Here is a 20,455-nt window from a genome sequence, read left to right as displayed (position 1 = left end):
TTTAAAAAAATAAATGTACCTTTTAACTCCTCTTGTTATCCTTAATTTTAAGGGATGTGAACAAATTAATAACATTTCTGTCTGTCCCGGTCCGTTGAACTTCTAACCAGGTATCCTATGAAAGCCTGGCTCCCCCCAGGCAAGCGCAGAGAACCCAGAAATCCCCTGATCTCGCCTCGACTGTTAGGACAGGGCCCTTCTGCGCGCACCGTTCTCACGAAATAAAGAGCTCGAGTAACTTGGCCAACATAAGAAAACGTCTCCTCCAAAGGTGATTCACGGAGCGGCTCGGCGAATCCTTCGGGAGGTGTTTCTAAGCCAGGGCTGTATCTGCCCGCGGGCGGGGAGGGCAAGAGCCGCGCGTGCCCAGATGTGGGGCTCAGCCCCGGAGATGCCTCCGGCCCGGCTGACACATCCCCGGAGCGGGCAGAGGCCGTCTTCCCTCCGCAGGGCCTCGGCGTGCGAGGCGAGGCGGGGGATGGGCAGGGGCCATCAGGGGAAAAGTCTCCGGCCTCTCCGCGTCTCTCAGCACCATCCCTCCCCCGCCGCGCCCCCTCCTTCCCCGAATCCCAAGCGCGCGGGGGGAGAGGGGCCCCGGGCAGCCCGGGCCGCGGGGCTCGGCCTTTGTGGCTCCGTCCTCGACGGGGGCGGGGCCGCGGGCCGGGGACCCTCAGCCGGGGCTTGACCCCCAGGTGCATTGTCCGGCGGGGCCCGCCCCCTCCCCGCGGGGCCGCCCGGGGCCCCCTCCCGGCGTCTCCCTCCGCCGGCCGCGCCGACCTCGCGGTCCCCAGACCAGGGGCCAGATGTAGAAAGTAGTCCCCGGGCCGGCAGCGGCGCCGTCCACTCCGCCGCCCGCGCCCCCGCCCCCGCCCCCCGCAGCCGCCGCCTCACTCCGCCCCCGGGCCGGACTCTCGGGCCCCCCGCCCCCCGCCTCCCGCGAGCGGGTGTCCGTGCGCCGGCCTCTCCGCGGCCGCAGAGCCCGCCGCCCGCCAGGCCAGGCCAGGCCACGCCGGAGCGCGAGCGGGAAGCCCAGGCTGCGCGCGTGCAGCGGGGGCGCGGGGAGCCCGGGGGCGGCGGCGGGGCGGCGGGGCGGCGGGGCGGCCGGGGAGCATGCCCGCGCGGCCCCGCTGAATGGCGCCTTCTCTGCGACCCCTCGCCCGGCCGCGGCCGCCAGGGATGCTGCTCCGCGCGCTCCTGCTCCTGCTGCTCCTCGGCTCCGCTCCAGGTGGGCGCGCTTTCTCCTGCGTTCCTTGTGCGCCTGTGGGGCTGGAGCAGGCGCGAGTGGGCTGGGAAGGAGGGAGCGGCGGGGGGGGGGGCTGCTGGGGGGCTGCCGGGTCCTCGGCGGCGAGCGGACCGCCAGACCCTGCCCCCTCCCGCGGCCGGCAGGGAGCAGCTGCTGGAGGCTGAGCGGCCCGGGGGCTCCGCGGGGGCTCCGGGGGGCGCGGCCCCCGCACCCGCGCCTCCGCGCTGCGCGCCCCGAGGGGCAGGCTGCGTGGCCGTGGCGCCCGCTGTCCACTCTCCCCCCTTTCTCCTCGCGCCATTGTCCGGGCTCCGGCCGCGTCCTCGCCTCGGCGGCCAGCCCCGGCTCCGCGCCGCCCGCCCGCCTCCCTCCCTCCGCCCTCCCGCCCCGGCCGCCGCGGCGCACGTGGCTTTATTTATATTGTTTCCTTAGTGGCAGCCTCGCCACGCAGGGGGCGCCGCGGCTTCTCGCGGCTTCCCCTTTTGCAGCGGGGTTCCCCCACCCCGACCACACATACGCATTTTCGGGCAGGGGAGAGACTAGGTGAACCAGAGTCCAGGGCAGCACCCCTAGTGCCCGCGTTTTCTCGGATCCGGATCAAAAGAGGAGGAGAAGGGAGGGGTGGAATGGGGAAGGCAAGAAGACTGGAAGGTGCGTGGCCAGTGTGTGCCCCGGAGGGGAGAAAGGTCCCCAGAGCTTAAAAGGAAGTATTTACATAGGAACCCCCCCTCCGCAAACCCCCCTCCAGGTATTTTGAATTTTGAAGCAGGCCCTGAGGTGTGTACCAATGTGAAGATTCCTCCAAACTTCAGGTTAGCCTTATGCAAACTTGGGTGAACTAATTTTTTTTTCTCGTTTGCATCTGCATTGGTTTATCTTCAAAGAGATTAAAAAAAAAAGTGTAAGGTGGATGTGACGATTGCGGGGGGTGGGGTGGGTGGGGGCGTGGAGGAGAGATGTTCAGGAGAAGGGGTTATTTTATTTATTTACAGATTACAAACCCCGGACTTTCATCTTTGCAGGAGGAGTTGGTTTTCTGTTAACATGAGAAAAGGATCAAAGTCAGATGTGACTCGGAAACACAATGGGCGCCTTCCGGAGTGGTCCTCGCAGCGCGAGGCTGTGAGGGTCCTCCCGTCGCCCTGGGCATGTGTTAGAAGTCCGCAGCCCGAGCGGGGGAGTGCGGCTAGTGTGTGAGGTTATGAGAAGCAGATCAGTCCCGGGAATTTGTAGTCATGTATTTAGAACATCATAAGGAAGATGAAATGTTCCCAAACTCCTCTAACACTCCCCAATCAATATGCCAGACTTTAGGTGGCCTTTGCGCACAGTACAGGAGGTGACAGGGTATTAGGCAGTCATCGGATGCTTTTTCCTGGCAGGGACCAGGACGATGGGTATGCTTAGAGTAAAACCTTTCCTCTGCTCTGATAAAAATGGGTATTGGTTGATAAAGCAATCTCCTATCCCTATTAGATAGTAAGGACCAATTTAGTCACACATTTCTTTCCAGCAGTTAGTAGTTCTAAAAAGAAAAAAGAAAGAAAAGAAAAGAAAAGAAGAAAGAAAGAAAGAGGAAATAAATGTTTTCTAATCCGATCACCCACTGAGTACAATCAGCAAGAGTTACCAACATTTCAGAGTCAACTGTTTGTCCATTAAATACCTACCTTACTCTGCAGAAATTAAGTAAATTGATCTCTTTCAAGGAGAGGAGGCAGAGTCCTTGCAGTAAAGGACAGATATAAAAATGCAAACTTGTAATTTGTCACGAAAGATAAATGCACTTCCCAAAGGAGTAGGTGCCAGGGAACCCAAAACACTTCAAGGGACAAAGAAATAAACTTGCTTGTTCACAGAGTTGGAGTTTTGCTAATGATTTCTTGTAAAATTAGACTTTTACGACTTACTCTGTTCAAGCTCTTTTTGACAAGCTTGTAAAAGTAGCAAACAGCTTGTGCTCATGAGTTTTCCTGATGATTTTGATACTGTAGCAAGAAGCTTGAGAACTGGATTCTTAGAAGGCATAAGATCATGAAATCTTCCCTGTGCTTTTAGATAAATGTTGAAGATGTTCTTTCTGATTTGTTGAAAAGTTTTGCTGAAACTTAGATTGGTTTATTAAGATGTTTATCAGTTAACTAATATAGTTTCTTAAACTTTGTCATGCTACACCCTGAATATGTTTTACAATTATGTGTTAAGAAATGGCTTTATACCTATAATTCTGGATATGCCTCCCCCCCCCCTTTTTCCTTATAGGAGTGTGGTGCTTTAGTGAACTGTTTTTTATAAAAGAACCACAGGATGTAACTGTCACAAGAAAGGACCCAGTCATTTTAGATTGCCAGGCTCATGGAGAAGTTCCTATTAAGGTCACATGGTTGAAAAATGGAGCAAAAGTGTCTGAAAATAAACGGATCCAGGTTCTGTCTAACGGCTCTTTATACATCAATGAAGTGGAAGGCAAGCGAGGAGAGCAGTCTGATGAAGGCTTTTATCAGTGCTTGGCAATGAACAAATATGGAGCCATTCTTAGTCAAAAAGCACATCTTACCTTGTCAAGTAAGTGTATAAATTCTTCATTGTTTGATACTTTTCATTGCTATGTTTTAATGATTTTGTGATTCACTGTGTGCTAACTCTAAAAATCACATCACACAAACATAAAGAATTTTCCTGGAGGTAGTAGTTGGTAGGCATGCAGAAAAATCTAAGAAAAAAATATAAATTTAAATGAATGATTGAGAAGGAAAGTCAAGTTAGATTTCAAACACCTAGGGATGACTGGGTGGCTCAGTGGTTGAACGTCTCTGCCTTTGGCCCAGGTCGTGATCCTGGAGACCCAGGACTGAGTCCCACATCCGGATCCCTGCATGGAGCTTGCTTTTCCCTCTGCCTGTGTCTCTGCCTCTCTCTCTCTGTATCTCGTCTCTGTCTCTCATGAGTAAATACATAAAATCTTTTTTAAAAAAAGATTTCAAACACCTAAACCTGTAGAAGCGGCTTTGTATAAATTTACAAGTGTATGAGCAAGAGTTCGGTGTAAAAGTTTGGCTAATGCAATGAAAGTTCTAAAATCTCATCTTTCATAAATTAACAATTAAAATTTAAAAATCACAAGCAAATCTTTCTGCCTTGTAGATGTGGCCTTTGAGTGCTAACTCTTTCTTATAGCCCAACCTTCCATTTCCCTGAGTGCTTTAAGATCACTCCTGTTGCCTTTTAATTGTTGAGAGGGCATTGGTCAGTAACTCTCAAGCCTTTGAAGTATTCCTAGCCTTTTTCTGCTGGGAGAGAAAGAGGTTAAGGCCATTTCCATATTATGCCTAATGGATTTAAACCAGATCTGCGTCTTTTATTCCAGTTGTCATAAAGTTTGCTGTCTAATGATTTCCTTTGTATTAACAGCCCCATCAGATCAGCCATTTGTCCAAGTGATCCAGTGCTTGGTGGTTGACCTGATAACTGTTGAATGTAAAGATGGGCCTAGGATGAATGGGCAACTCCTTGTTCCCACTGAGGTTTTCCATCTCTCCAGGGGATCAAACACGCAACACTTAAGATGACAATAGACAATGCAAATCTTAAAACCACAACTGTATCTTAAAAATAGTTTTTACAAGTATTCTAGCTACATTCTTTTGTTAATCCACAAAAGATAGATTTTGTGCTATCCTGACAAATTGATCATTTACAGGATGAACAATAGGAAGAGGGATCTCTTGAGATAAAGACATAATCTTTAGGAAATAGTTTCTTCAGACTATTTAGGAAATAGTCTACACAGGTGAAATTTAGGAAGCCATTGGCAGGGGTTTTCTAAGTGACTTTGACTCTTTTAACAGTGTATGACCATATTTATGCTACCATCATGTTATTAATTTATTTGTACAGTAATGATTAATTGTAGAAATAAGTTGCAAGCAAAGATAGTTTAACATTGAAATATATCAGAAAAGTAGAAATGTTTCCAGTTCTATCCTCCCCCCTCAAGAATGGCAAAAACCTGAGAAAATTTCTGATAAACGTTTTTTTTTTTTTGCCATAATCACCGGCCAAAAATCATTTTGTTGTTGTTGACTTACGGTTTTTCTGTGTTTTCAAGATAGTGTGCTTTTAATGCCTTTGTTCTGTTCATTTAATTTTAACATAAAGTTGTTGTATAGAGTTGTAACTTTGTCACCTTTTCAGGATTGTGGAAAATGTTTCATACCCAGGAATTGTAGCTTGTATTTCTTTGCTGGAGAGAAGAGGAGCAGGATAGAAAGGTGGAGGAGGGCAGATGGGCCTTGAAAGGATGAAGCATTTATCATGACCACACATTATTTCCGGGACCTCCTTAGAAGCCTGACAAAATTCTAGGGTACCCAGAAATGCCTTGAAAACACATAGAGCTTTAAAGTCTGTATAGTATGATAAGTGTTATTAACAGTGAAACAAAGGTTAGTATGGCTTTTTTAGAGTCCTTAGATTTGTGTAACTGTGTAAAAATTATGGATAATTATTAGATATGATAGTTTTGAAGACTGTTGTGGTGAAGTAGTTTTCATATAATTAGTATCAAGAGCTTAATTTTAGTGAAAATATGTAGACATGGCTGCTACATGTTAACTGTACTCAGTTGTAGGGGCCACACTTTTCATAGGCACATGTTTTATTGAACTCTGTGGAGATATTTTGCTAGGAAATTGCATTCAGTATTACAGATTTAAAATGCATAGTTTTAGATTTTTCTTTAGAAATATGAGACTTAGAGATTCTGAACTCACAAAGTTAGTTTAGGTATTTAAAAAGCAATGTCCAATGACATAGGCTCAAATGACTTTATCCTATGTTCAGGGTAAAGATGTTATACATATTAAACAGGAAGAGAATAGGCATTAAGTGGACATTCTGTTTTGCTTTTTTAAAAAAGCTAGTTCTCTCCTAGTTATTGATAGCAGCAGGGTGCAAGTATGTTGTTTTTATTTCCTGATCAAAGATTTGTCAGCAAACATATCTTTGTTTCAGAAGTGTAATAATATAGCCTTTAAAAATCTAAAACTTTAATCTCTGCAAGTTTTAGAGTTTTTAACACATAGGCAATCAAGTCCTGGTTTCTAAACTTAGGAACTAGAAGCTGAAAGTTGCTCTCTAGGCAAGAATTCCATTATTCATGTGTAAATTAGGAATTCACAGGGTTAAAAGGTTAGAAACTGGCCAGGATGAGGTTTACCCTTGTGATAAAGAGCAGATGACCCTCATTCATTGGCCAAAGCTTTCATGTAGCTCTTCTGCAAAGTTAGTTATTGCCATGAATTGTTCTTGAGGAATGCAGAAATTCAAATGTGAACAGGCCTTTCCTTAAGTGTCACTATGGAGCCTTATCTCCCAAGCACATCAGAGCCGGCTGCAGGGACTAGGTTCCTCCCCAAAGGCCTGGAGGCTTTGCTTTCCTGTTGTTCATCCAAGCACAAAAGAATTTGTCTAACTTAGTTTTTCTAAGGCATCCCATTTTTAAAGGAAAGTATAGGGTTAAAGTAATATTTAGTTTTTTTTTAAAAAGGTAATCCTTTTAATTGATAGACATTTTAGCCATTTTACATTTCATGAAACTAGAATAGGAAGGAGAGTATGTGGGAGGCCCTTTTTTCTAGTTGTATACAATAGTAAGAACAGAAGATTAAGCCATTTCCTATAAATTTCAATATTTTTAGCTTTTGGCAAATCCAGTTTTCACTTTCACCGGTGCTAAGTCTTCAGTATGTAAATAATTTAAACATTTTAGGAATAAGAAATAATTTACCGACATTTTGATGTTTCTTGCATTCTTAACATTAAGATAAATTTCATAGAAAAGCATTAGTGTGGTAAAATGGTCTCATATTTCAACAAGTTTAAATTAAGATAAGAGACGTTTGAGAGAAGTAAAGGAGGAGGCGGGTTGTGTTCTATGATGTGTAAAAGACTGGCTGTAAGCTAGTGATTGAACAGGAAGCTGGTTGTTTATTTCCTTTCCATAAAAGGTGGAAATTGAAGTCTAAGGACAGAGGGAAAGAGAACATAAAGCCAGTTTATATTTCTTAGGTATTTCAGGACCGTTCACTTGGGTGAAAAATCTTTTTTTTTTTTTAAGTGAGCATTTGTTAACTGGAAGACCATTGTATTGTAACTTTATGATGATTTTTTTCCCCTAAAGATTTTGAGGTTCATTTTTGCATGTGAAAAGCTGGGGTGGGGAAAGTGGTCTGTTTCTATATCTCTACACAGCAATAGTGATTTCCTTTAAAAGGATGTAGCTTGTTTTCCATGAATAAAACGTTTATCACTTCAGTTTAAAAGGAGGTGAAACTTGAGGACTTTTGTTGTTAGATGAATGAAAAACTGTTCTATGAGTATGGCTTCTATTTTAAAGAGTAGTATATAAATTATAGCCCAAAGTTGGTCTTAAAATGAGTTAAAATATATTGAGAACATTTAATGACTCATGTTAAAAAATAAGGTGGGTGATTGAAAAGAGAAAGAACTATGAGACTATTAGCCTACATTTTGAATTTTATTAATGATCTAAGACCCAAGATGGATGAGATTTTGCTACATTGTCACTTATTGAGTGAGATTTGTAGATGCTGTAAAGGGAAACATCTCTTACATGTGAGCATATTCACTTCAAGCTGTTAAGTTACCTGCCCTAATTTCAATAGAGGTAACACAAAAGTCATTTGATTTCAGAAAAATAAGATAGAATTGAGGTATTTGAGAGACCAATCTGCCAACACTGTAGATAAGGTTCAGAAGATTCTTTCTGAGATCCAAGAAAAATCATCTTTAAAGAGAAGGGGTTATGGTTCAAGAGTACATGTTTAACTTAAAAATTGACCATCTTACAATTGCTAAAGCCAGGGAAGTAAAAGCACATGAAGTTCTACAGGCTTATGTACAATGACACTTGGTTCTTTCAGTCTGTCTTCTTAAAAGGTTTATCAGGTACCTGATAATCTCTGGATAATAGAACCAGTTTTTCCCACTTTGCACTTGATTAAGTGAGGATCATTTCTCATCATTTCTCATCATCTGTAACACTATCTCACTGTTTTTCAGAATTGTTGGATTTTTAATTTTATAACCAAGCAGGATCCACTGGAGGGTAGAATTATAATTTGCTTTAAGATGTATATAAATGGGAAAAAAAGGATGTATATAAATGTGTTTATTTTATTTCTGTTCAGCTTCTTAATGGAATTTTGAAAGGGCATTTGGTATGGCCCTTTTTTGTCAACTATCTCTGATATTCTAAAGAAAGGGTCTCATGCTCAGCAGTTGTTTGCCAAGGGATTTGTTGTCATTGCTCCTGAATTTAACAGCTGGGCCTATTGATGGAGTCCAGAGCAATTTAAAGGAATCGCAAAATAAACTAAAAACAAAACAAAACAACAAAACAAACCCATACCAAGAAACCCCACAAAAACAAATCTTTTAAGCAGGACTTTAAGTTGAAGGAGTATTTTGATTAATAAATAAATAATTTGAGGTTACCTTTTTGAAAACCCTAATATCCCTGACTACAGTTTTGAGAGATAATTTTTATCTCTCCTAGGCAGATTCACTCAATTAGAATTACTTTTAGCTTCTAAATTAGTAATGACTCATGAAAAATAATAATGTTAGCCATTTTGTTGAGGACCATACTTGAATTTTAAGAACAGCTGTGATTATTGACATGTTTTAAGAGGAAACCTAAAAATTGTACCCCAAATTTTTCACTTTCAGGACTATTTTAATACTTCTGAGTGTTCAGACTCTTTGGAAAAGCATTTTTTTAAGCTCATCATTTAAAGTTGATAAATAAGAGAGGAAGAAAACACAGTTGTAGTAATTGAAGCAATGTTGGCAGTTGCCTTAACATAGTAATCTGCACAGAACAAGCTCACAGTCAGCAATTGACAATAGTGATGTGCAAAAAGGTAAAAATGTACTAAATTACCTTCAGTGGCTGTAATCCTGAAGCCAAGTGAATCGCTCTAGGGATATGTATTGCAGAGGATAAAGGTGTCATCCTCACAAAGGTCTCTGACAGTAATCTGACAAATGCTTTCCTGACTTTTACATTCCTTGTTTTTTTCTTCTTTCAACCTCTGGTTCTCAGAAACTGCTTTTGATGAGTGTTAAAAGCCAAATTCTTATAGGCTGAGCAGAAGGCATGAATTAAAAATGTTTGTTTTTTCAGTTTCTGGGAGGCTTGCCCTTTTCTCATGTTTATGTATATACATTTTTTAATATCTTTAGCATCTGTGGCTAGGTTAATTAAGTGACTGTTGGAGATTGCAATCATTGTTTCAAACTTGTGTCCTCAATGGGCTTATTTCTTAGAACTGATAGAAAGGAAATTTTTCTTTCTCTCGCTTTCTTTCTTAGTAGGCTCCATGCTGATGTGGAGCTGAGTGCAGGGCTTGAACTCAGGACCCTGAGATCAAGACCTGAGCTGAGATCAAGAGTTTGATGCTTAACTAACTTAGCCACCCAGGCACCTCAAGGAAATTTTCTTCTAATAACTTAATTTATGAAATAATAGTAAACTCCTGTTTGGAACAGTTCTATAGTTTGTTTTTGTTTTGTTTTGTTTTTTAATGATGCTACTTTATAAAGACTACTTTCTCTAAATTGTATCCTTTGGGAGTAATCCTCCAAAATGGCCTTTTTATTGTCACTATTTTGTAGTCTTTTTAGTACTACTCAAAATGGATCTCCTTCACTTCACCAACTTAAAAAAGTGGAGACTGTATTACTACTGTGGGTTACATTCCTCAGGATTTCTTCTCAGCCTTGGTGCAATCAACATTTGGGGCTAGATAATTCTTCATTGTGGACACTCTTATGCAGACTAGAATGTACATCAGCATCCCTGGCCTCTACATACCAGATGCCAGTCCAGTAGCATCCCCGCCTCCCCACCACTGCAGTTGTAACAACAAAAAAATGTGTTTTGGGAGGCAAAATCATCCTGGTTGAGAACTACTTTGTTTCTGAAGAGGTAGAAATTTTTTTTCCAAGTTGGTACTGGGCCATTAGTTATTTTAACTATTTCTGTCTTATGTTTGATAATCTAAGCTTTTGGTGTTAATAATGCTAAATGTATTGATTGGAGAACCAGTTATTATTTTTAAGTATTGTGAAGAAAGCTTGATTTAAAAAAAAATGTGTCTCAGTCATTGTTTGTCTAAGTGGGGGTGATATTGCCTCTTCATTCCTTTTCCACACATGGTACATTGAAACCTGATATTAAGAGTTCATCCTTCTATAGGTCCATTCATTTTGATTTCAGTATTTTAGATCTTTTCTTGAGGATATCTAGACAAAGCATAAATGCAAATTTCACTTAACTCTGTTTACTCAGTACATTGTATTTTCTTGATGTGATGGGCTCCAGTGTTGAAAAAGATAGGAGAAATCTCCATGTGTGGCAAATGTTAAAGAACATCTTTTGTGATGCTCAGCATGGAGACAAGTAAAACTGTATGAGATTAATAGCCCAGAGAATTACATTTGCTGTGTGGTAGGTGGTTCTCTGGGTGAACGGTTAACAGAAATCTTTTCAGCTAATTCAACGGTACCATAGACTTATTTGGGGCAGAAACAATTTAACTTCCTCTAGATAATGATGTAAAGATGGTAGTGTCTTGAGAGGGCATCAATGAGTAAGAATTAAACACCATACGTAGTATGTTAACTAGTATGCAGAAAGTTGCAGACAAATTTTGAGTGGTTGTTATGACAAATGCTTGTTTTAGATTATTTAGTAGTAGTACGCAGGGATTGCATAGTCCTCATCTTTCTCAAGGTATCATTTTTTGTGTTTGGTTTCATTTTGGTTAGCTTTTTATGATAGTAAAAGTTAAGATTGTTCCTATAGGTAGTTGGTCACCTGTAGAGGCCAGTAGCCACTGGTAGCTCAAGTGACAGTTGAGATGGATGAGGGAGAAGGCAGAATCTTTTAATGAGTGGCTCTAGTCCTGAGCACGGATGACTGAACATTCAGCACCATGTGTTCTACTCCAAAAAAGTGCTTTGAGTAGAACAAATCATCAGTTCAAACTAGAAGAGAAAAATGTACATTTCCTTATATTTAAGGAAAATAATAGTTGTGTAAAACAGAATTTTAATGATCTTGAGTTCTTGTTTTCTTGTTCTTGTGCTTTCATAAAGAAATTATGAAGTTGACAGGTACCAATATCTGGTAAATATTCTTAGTGCTGCTATATATTTTTATTGAGTTACTGGGAGCTGCAGTGGAAAACCAGAATGACAAAATGCAAGAGAGCCAATCATTTATGTCTTCTCCATTGCTGATGATTTATACGACTTTAGACAAATTACTTAATCATTCTGATCCCTACTTTGTGTTACCTGTAAAAATGGGCAGCTGGACAAAAAGGAGGGGGCACAGGTGTTCAGCAACACAGTACCCTATTTTTGTAATTCTGTTACTGTAATTCTGAGCAAATGGCCAGTAAATTATATTTTTTATAAGACTGAGTTAAATCACACATTTAAGTCACTGAGAAAAAATTTAAGAGAACCGTTTAAGTCACTGAGAAAAAAATTACAGTAGCTTGGCCATTATTTAACTTGGTACTTTTAAGAATTCATACTCTTGCCATGTATCATAGGAGAATCTACTTTTGGTGGGGGTGAAGTCTTAAACCAATACTGATAATTTGAACTAGTACTGTTTTCTGACTTAAGTCAGAAAAATAAATCAAAATAAATTATGTTGCCTGGCCCTGGGAAGTTCATAATAGTTGTGCTCTTTGAAGGTTGACATAGTACGCAAGAGGTATAGCTTTACAAATGCGTCTGCTTTGGCTAATTACTTGTGTATTCTGATGTTTATTGACTCAGTGTTTAAAAGAAATAGTGCCAATTTCATCTTAACAGAGTTTTGCTAATGTATTATTAGTGTTTTAGTAGAAATAGATTATACTGCCTGCCCCCACCCACCACCAAGTCCTATTAAGGATGATAAGGTTTAATTTTTCCCCCAGCTTTCAAACTGAGTTAGCTTGAGCCCCTCTGATTGGATTTAAAGTAACTCCAATTAAAATATTGACCTCAAAGTGAACACATAATAGGAAAAAAATGCTTTGATGTTGGTATTGCCATTTTGGCATTTCTTTTTAAAGAGATCACAGCTTTTCTTAAATAATTGTAACAGATGTATTTACTGTTTTTATTTTAATAAAAATAATTCACTTTTTATGTATTCAAGAAAGTCACATTTCCATGCTCTGTCTTAGGGACCAAACTCAGTAAAGTAGTAAGATTACCAAAATTTTTACCAAAAGTTATCCCCAGTGATGGAACGATTTCTTCAAAGCTTGAAAGTATCTTTACCTTGATGATTTACTACATTTTTAGAAAACTGTAATAATGCATGAAAGATAGTATATAGGCAGAAGAAACTTTGTGAAATTTAAGTTTAATTTTCAGTATGCCAGATGTCAACTAGGAAGCTATGATATTTAGGGAGAGAACTTTATTGCTTAGCAAATGGTACATTGAGAAATTACAAGTTGGTCAATAGAGAAGTGACCGGTGCCTTGCCCAAGGATACAACTACTAGATCTCAGGTGTGCTGATTCTAGTCATGAATTTGCAGTATTAGGTAAAGATTTTCTCCTGTGTATTGTGTGAAAATGTGTCTCTATATATTCAAATATATCTCATCTAATCCAGAATATAGAAAAGAGAATAGTAGTGGAACTGACCCTGATATAAAAGACACATTTAATTTCTGAATATTTATTTTAAAAGTATGACTTTATCATTGTGCAGCTCACCCTTTACTGCTGTATAAGACTTTGTTGTGTTGATGTAGTAAATAGGCAATTTTCAAATAAAATCAATAATGTTTCTATTTTATCCTGAGTATAACCTCAATGCAGGGAGATTGAGCTCCAGTCCTTTTAGAGGTTCAGCATTTGTTGCTATATCTGTACAAATGAAAGTTTGAGCTAAAGCAGATTTTCATTGTATCTTTATTTTTTTTTCATAATTGGAGTATTTTTATTTTATGTACAATAAGTCAGCATCAAAGTAGGTATCTTGGACATCTGCAGTTAAGGTAGGTATCTTGGATGACCCATTCAAGGAAGTTCACTTAATCCAACTTAATGAAGCCTATATTCTTGGCGTACTGACGGAACACTGGCGGCACATGTTGAAGCCGTATTTCCGGATCAGACCATGCTGATTTGAACAGACACGGCAAGAACGAGAGCCCTGGCCAGACTTCCTTGGGTGGCTCCAGTAGAGCTGCTGGTGACCCATCTTGCTCTTTCGGATGCAACGAGGCAAAAGGACTCATTGTATCTTTAAATAACCTTCAATGGAGTGAGGCTCTCTTGTAGTCAAAAGGTTGAAATTTAAATAAATGATTGACTATGTGTCATTATTATTGCTTCGAAAGAGGGGCATAGTGATAGCCTATGTCTAGTGTGGACATTTTTTTTCTTTAGCAGCAGTTTTATTGAGGTAGAATTCACATATCACAAAGTTTACCTTTTGAAAGTGTGTAATTCTGTGGGTTTAATACATCTATCACCATTATCTAATTTCAGAATATATCTTTCACTCCAAAAAGAAACCCCACACTTCCCAGTTCTTTCTTCACCTATACCCTGGAACCATGAATCTGGTTTCTGTCTCTAGATTTGCCTATTGTGGACATATCATAAAAGTAGAATTGTACAATATGTGAAGTTTTGTGTCTGGCTTCTTTCACTTAGCCCAATATTTTCAAGTTTCATCCATATTGTAGCATGTACTGGTACTTCATTTTCATGGTTGAGGAAGGTTCCATTGTATAATATACCCATGTTATATTTATCTAGTTATCTGTTGATGGATAATTGGATTTTTCTTTCTTTTGGCTCTTGTGAATAATTCTGCAGTGAACGTTGGCATACAAGTATCCGTGTCCCTGTTTTCACCACTTTTGGGCATATGCCTAGGAGTGGAGTTGCTAGATCATATGGTAATTCTACATTTAACCTTTTGGGGAGTCACCTATTTTCCACAGTTGCTGCACCATTTTACATTCCCACCAGCAATGTCCAAGGGATTCAGCTTTCCATGTCCATGCCAATGCTTATTATTTTCATTATTATTATTATCATCCCACAGTAAGTATGAAGTGTTCTCATTGTGGTTTTGATTTGCATTTCCCTAATGACTAATGATCTTTTCATGTACTTATTGGCCATTTATATATTTTCTTTGGAGAAATATCTAGTGCCCATTTTTAAAAATTGGGCTTTTGATTTTTTTTTTATTGTTGTTGGGTTTTGGGATTTTTTTTCATAATCTGGATATTCATTTTATCAGTTATAATGATTTGCAGATATTTTTTCCAGTTCTGTATTTTGTCATTTCATTTTCTTGATGTCTTTCGATGCACAAAGTTTTAAATTTTGATTAAATTCAATTTATGTTTTCTTTTGTTGCTTGCGGTTTTGTTGTTAGACCTAAAAATCTATTACCAAATCCAGTGGTAAGGGTTTAGCTTCGCATGTTTCACTTCGCATGTGAAAATCCAGTTGTCGGGCACCATTCATTGAAGAGACTTCATTCCTTATTGAATGGATTTGACATCCTTGTTGAAATCAATTAACTATAGGTTTATAGGATTTATTTCTGGATGGTTGGTGCTATCCTGTTGGTCTCATGCTATTTTGATTATTGTATCTTTGCAGTAAGTTTTAAATCAAGAAATGTGAGTATTCCAACTTTGTTCATCTTTCTCTTGACTTTTTTTTTATTATTATTCATGGCCCCTTGCAATTCCATATAAATTTTTAGATTGGCTTTTCCATTTCTGCATAAAATAATCTTGGAATTTTGATACGGATTGCATTGAATGTGTAGATTACTTTGGATAATATTGATGTCTTAGCAATATTAAGATTTCCAGTCCATGAACAATACATCCCTCTGCATATTTAGATCTTTATTTTCTTTTAGCAGTGTTTTATAGTTTTCAGTCTGCAAATCTTACACTTTTTAAAAAATATTTTATTGGCATAATACACTGTGTAGGGAAGTCATGTCATGTTAGATAGGACGACATTTAATTTTTTTTTTTAAATTTTACTTATTTATGATAGTCAGAGAAAGAGAGAGAGAGAGAGGCAGAGACACAGGCAGAGGGAGAAGCAGGCTCCATGCACCGGGAGTCCGACGTGGGATTCGATCCCGGGTCTCCAGGATCGCGCCCTGGGCCAAAGGCAGGCACCAAACCGCTGCGCCACCCAGGGATCCCAGTCTTACACTTTTTAAATGAAATTTGTACCTAAGTATTTTATTCTTTAAGATGCTATTGCAAATGGAATAGTTTATTGCTGGTGTATATAAACACAATGACTTTATGTGTGTTGATCTTATACCCTGAAACTCTTCTGAGTTCATTTATTAACTTTAGTAGCTTTCTTGTAGATTCTTTGGAATTTTCTATATATAGAATCATGTTATCTGTGAAAGATATTGTTCTACTTTTTTCCCCCCCAATTAGGATGCCTTTTATATCTTTTTCTTATCTAATTCCTCTGGTGTGAACTTCTAGTACAGTGTTGAATAGTCTGTACATCCTGTTCCTAAAGCAGAAATATGGCTACTGGCACCGCAAAGACGGTAACATCTGATGGGAAAGTGCTTATATGTGTAACATACAAGGTACTAACAAAACTTACTTCAAGCAGTTTTGCAGAACTTGTCAGAAGTCTTATAACTCTTACCAAGTGAAGAATATATCACTTGTCAAGTAAACAGAGTGTTTGCATTTTGTACCTGAATTACTCTACCTGGTGGTAGAGTTTTCATGTGCATGTTTTTTCCTTACACTAGGTTTCTAATGACCTCGAGTTTTTCTTGTTTTTTGGTAGGAGTTGTAGAAATAACACTCAACTGGGAAATGGGACCTTAGGTATAAGTTTCCTTTTGCTATTGAAAAATCTTGTTCATGTTACCCACTTTTGAGACTATTACTTCACTGGCAACGTGGAAGAATGTTTGCTTTACTTGCTACTCAGTCTAATGTAAGAGAAACTAAACTGAAAAATAGAGTATTTTTCTTAAAAAAATTTTTTTTTAAAGATTTTGTTTATTTGTTCATGAGAGAGACAGAGAGAGAGGCAGAGACACAGGCAGAGGGGGAAGAAGCAGGCTCCGTGCAGGGAGCCCGATGTGGGTTTCAATCCTGGAACTCCAGGATCACACCCTGAGCCAAAGGCAGAGACGCTCAACTGCTGAGCCACCCAGGCATCCTGTAAAAAAAAAAAATATATATAGGGAAAAGCTTTCTGTCTTTCACCATTAAGTATGGTGTTAGCTATGGATTTTTCATAAATGCCATTTATCATGTTGAGGAAGTTCCATTATATTCCTAGTTTTCTGGGTGTTTTATCATGAAAAGGTGTTGGTTTTTTTTCACTGCTTTTGCTATATCAATTGTGATGATCATATAGTTTCTTTCCTTGTTCTGTTAATGTTGTATATTATATTGATTAATTTTTTTCTGTTGATCCACTTTTGAATTCCTGGGATAAATCTCACTTGGTCAATACCATCTTTTTAATATGACATTAGATCCAGTTTGAGACTTTGTATCTATATTCATAAAGATGGTCTGTTATTTTCTTTTCTTGGTGTGTAATTTTCATGTGATGTATCTGCTTTGGTATTAGAATTGGGTTCATAGAATGAGTTAGGAAGTGTTCTATCCTATTTGTTGGGAGAGTTTGAGAAGATTGATGTTATTTCTAATTTAAATGTTTGGTAGAATTCACCAATCAAGCCATCTGGTCCTGGACGTTTCTTAGTTGGGAGGTTTTTGGTTACTGATTCAGTCCCTTTACTCATTGTAGGCTGTTGCAATTTTTAATTAATTTTTGAGTCATGTAGATAATATGTGTTTTAGAATTTGTACATTTCATATAGGTCATCTAAATTGTAGGTATACAACTGTTCATAATATTGTCTTACAATCTTTTTTATTTTTGTAAAGTTGGTGGCAATGTCCTCATTTTCATTTCTTTATTTATACCTTTTTTATTTTTATTTCTTTGTCAGTCTAGCTCACCATTTGTCAATTTTGTTCATCTTTTCAAAGAACCAGTTTTTGGTTCTGTTGATTGTTGTTTTTCTAGCCTCTTTCATTTATCTCCATTACTAATCTTTATTCTTCCTTCTGTTAGCTTTTAGTTTAGTTTTTGCTTTTTTTTCTAATTCTTCAAGATGTAGTTATTGATTTGAGATCTTTTTTTCTTATTTATTGTAGGATTTACAGCTACAGATCTATTGAGTATTGCTGCACTGTCATTTTCATTTGTCTCAGAGGAGTTGTTATTGTTCTTTTTCTTCGCTGCCTCCCCCCTCGCCCTCCCCTCTTTCTTTCCTTTCTTGACCCATTGATTAATAGTTTGTTGTTTAATTTCCACATGTGTGTGATTTTTTTCCAGTTTTCCTTCTGTTCTTTTACTTCTAACTTCATTCCACTGTAATTGGAGAAGATACCTTATATGAATTTAATCTTTAAAAATGTATGGAGACTTGTTTTCCAACTGAGCATATGGTCTATCCTGCAGAATGTTCCATGTGCATTTGAGGAGAATGTATGTTCTGCTCTTATTGGGTAGAGTGTTTTTATGTGTCTACTAAGTCTAGTTAGTATACTGTATTGCTCAAGTCCTATATTTCCATATTGTTCTTCTGTCTAGATGTTCTATCCATTGTTGAATGTGCTGTATTGAAGTCTCCAACTATTACTATAAAACTGTTTCTCGGGATCCCTGGGTGGCGCAGCGGTTTGGCGCCTGCCTTTGGCCCAGGGCGTGATTCTGGAGACCCAGGATCGAATCCCACATCGGGCTCCCGGTGCATGGGGCCTGCTTCTCCCTCTGCCTGTATCTCTGCCTCTCTCTCTCTCTCTCTCTGTGACTATCATAAAAAAAAAAATGTTGAATGGTTTAAAAAAAAAAAAAACTGTTTCTCACTTCAATTCTATCAGTATTTGCTTCATATCTATATTGGGATTCTGTTGTTTGGTGCACATATGTTTATAATTGTTAAGTGGTCTTGATGAATTGACCCTTTTATTAGTATATAATGTCCTCCTTGTTTCTTAGAACAGTTTTTGACTTAATGTTGCTTTTGTCTGCTACTAGTACAGCCCCCAGCTCTCTTTTGATTACCACTTGCATGGAATACCTTTTCCAGTCCTATTTATGGAACCTTTTTCAACGTATTTATGTCATTGGATATAAAGTGAATATCTTGTAGACAGCATGTAGTTAGATCCTGGGTTTTTTTTTTTTATCCTGTTTTCTTTTAATTTATTTTTATTTATTTATGATAGACATAGAGAGAGAGAGAGAGGCAGAGACACAGGCAGAGGAGAGGGAGAAGCAGGCTCCATGCCGGGAGCCCAACGCGGGACTCGATCCCGGGACTCCAGGATCGTGCCCTGGGCCAAAGGCAGGTGCGAAATGGCTGAGCCATCCAGGGATCCCCCTTGATCCTGTTTTTTTAATCCATTCTCCCAGCCTCTGTCTTTTGATAGTTTAATCCATTTATGTTTAATATAGTCACTGATAAAGAAGGATTGCTTACATTTTGCTATTTATTTTCTGAGTGTCTTGTACCTTTCTTGTCCTTTTCTTCCATTACTGCATTCTTTTTGTGTTTAGTTGATTTTGGGTAGTGAGCCTTTGTGACTCCCTTTTCATTTCCTTTAGTGCATATTTTTTAGATATTTCTTTGCGGTTGCCATAGAGATTACACTTAATATCCTACATTTTAACAATCTAGTTTGACTTGATGTCACCTTACTTTTATTCTGCTCTGTGCAGTCAGTGTCTCCTTTTATGTTATTATGATACATTGCATCTTTATACATGTGTGCCCAGTAAACAGATATATATATATATATATATATATATATATATATATATATTTATAGAAATCTATTTGTTTTTTAAATTATGTGGGAAATAAGAAACGGATGTATAAACCAAAAAATAGAATAATATTGATTTTAGTATTTGCCTATTTAGCTACATTTGTTGGAGATCTTTATTTCATTGTATGGCTTTGAATTATTGTCTACTGTCCCTTCATTTCAATCTGAAGGACTCCCCTTAGCATTTATTATAGGCCATGTCTAATGGAATATGCTGCCTTGGCATTCGTTTATCTGGAAAGTCTTAATTTCTCTCTCCTTTCTGAAGGACAGTTTTTCTGGATATGGAGTTCTTGTTTTACAGTTTTTTATGTCACTTTAAATTTGTCACCCCCACTGTCTTCTGGCCTCCACAGTCTATGAGAAATTAACTATTAATCTTATTTGAGGAATAATAATAAATATGTGATGAGTTTCTTTTATCACTGTTTTCTTGATTTTCTTTTCATCTTGCAACATTTGATTATAAATGTATTTCCTTGTGGATCTCTTTTAATTTATCCACTTGAAATTCATTGAACTTCTTTGGGATGTACATTTACTTCTTTCATCAGATTTCAAAGGTTTTCAGCCATTATTTGTTCAAATATTCTTTGTACCCATTTTCTCTCTATTCCTTCTAGAACTCTCATAATGCATATGTTAGTCTGCTCATTGATGTCTCACACTAGGCTTTATTCATCTCTTCTTATTTTTTTAAATTTATTTTGTTTTTTTCTTCTTGTTATTTTTTGCATATTTTTTGTGTTACTCCCTATGGCTTTTTAAAAAGTTTTTGTTTAAATTCCAGTGAGTTAACATACAGTGTAATATGAGTTTCATGTGTACAATTTAGTAATTCAGCACTTAAATACAATGTCCAGTGCTCATCACAATAGGTGCACTACTTAATCCCCATCACCTAGTTAACCCATTCCCCTCCCCCCACCGCCCCTCTGGTCACCATCACTTTGTTCTCTATAGTTATGAGTCTGTTTCTTGGTTTTCCTCTATGATCATTTGTTTTGTTTTTTAAATTCTTCATATGAGTGAAATCATATGGCATCTGACATTTACTGCCAAATAATAGATAATGGCAACTGAGTGGGGGAGGGGCATTTTCTATGCACTTTACATGTATTTACTTTGTCTAATCCTTATAATCTTATGAGACACATAGTTTTATTTTAATTTTAAAGATGGAGTAACTGAGGAACAGGAAGATACTATTCATTGCCTATGGT

At 38.8% G+C, this 20,455-nt stretch overlaps 1 protein-coding gene and 1 pseudogene across 1 annotated transcript in view; one reads left to right on the top strand and one right to left on the bottom strand.

Moving 5' to 3' along the window:
- Window positions 1-948: 948 nt before the first annotated feature.
- PRTG (protogenin) overlaps window positions 949-20,455 on the top strand; it is a 128,096-nt gene continuing 108,589 nt past the window's right edge. The window contains exons 1-2 of the mRNA XM_025472717.3: window positions 949-1,225; window positions 3,503-3,805. Coding sequence (XP_025328502.1) covers window positions 1,132-1,225; window positions 3,503-3,805 — 397 coding nt within the window. The 5' untranslated portion in view covers window positions 949-1,131. The remainder of the gene's footprint in view (window positions 1,226-3,502; window positions 3,806-20,455) is intronic.
- Window positions 13,264-13,604, bottom strand: LOC112675889 (40S ribosomal protein S29-like; annotated as a pseudogene).

Source organism: Canis lupus, chromosome 30, assembly GCF_003254725.2.
Source record: "Canis lupus dingo isolate Sandy chromosome 30, ASM325472v2, whole genome shotgun sequence".
Classification (NCBI taxonomy): domain Eukaryota; kingdom Metazoa; phylum Chordata; class Mammalia; order Carnivora; family Canidae; genus Canis; species Canis lupus.
The sequence above is the reverse complement of the archived record's forward strand: the minus strand, read 5'-3'. Positions and strand labels throughout refer to the sequence as shown.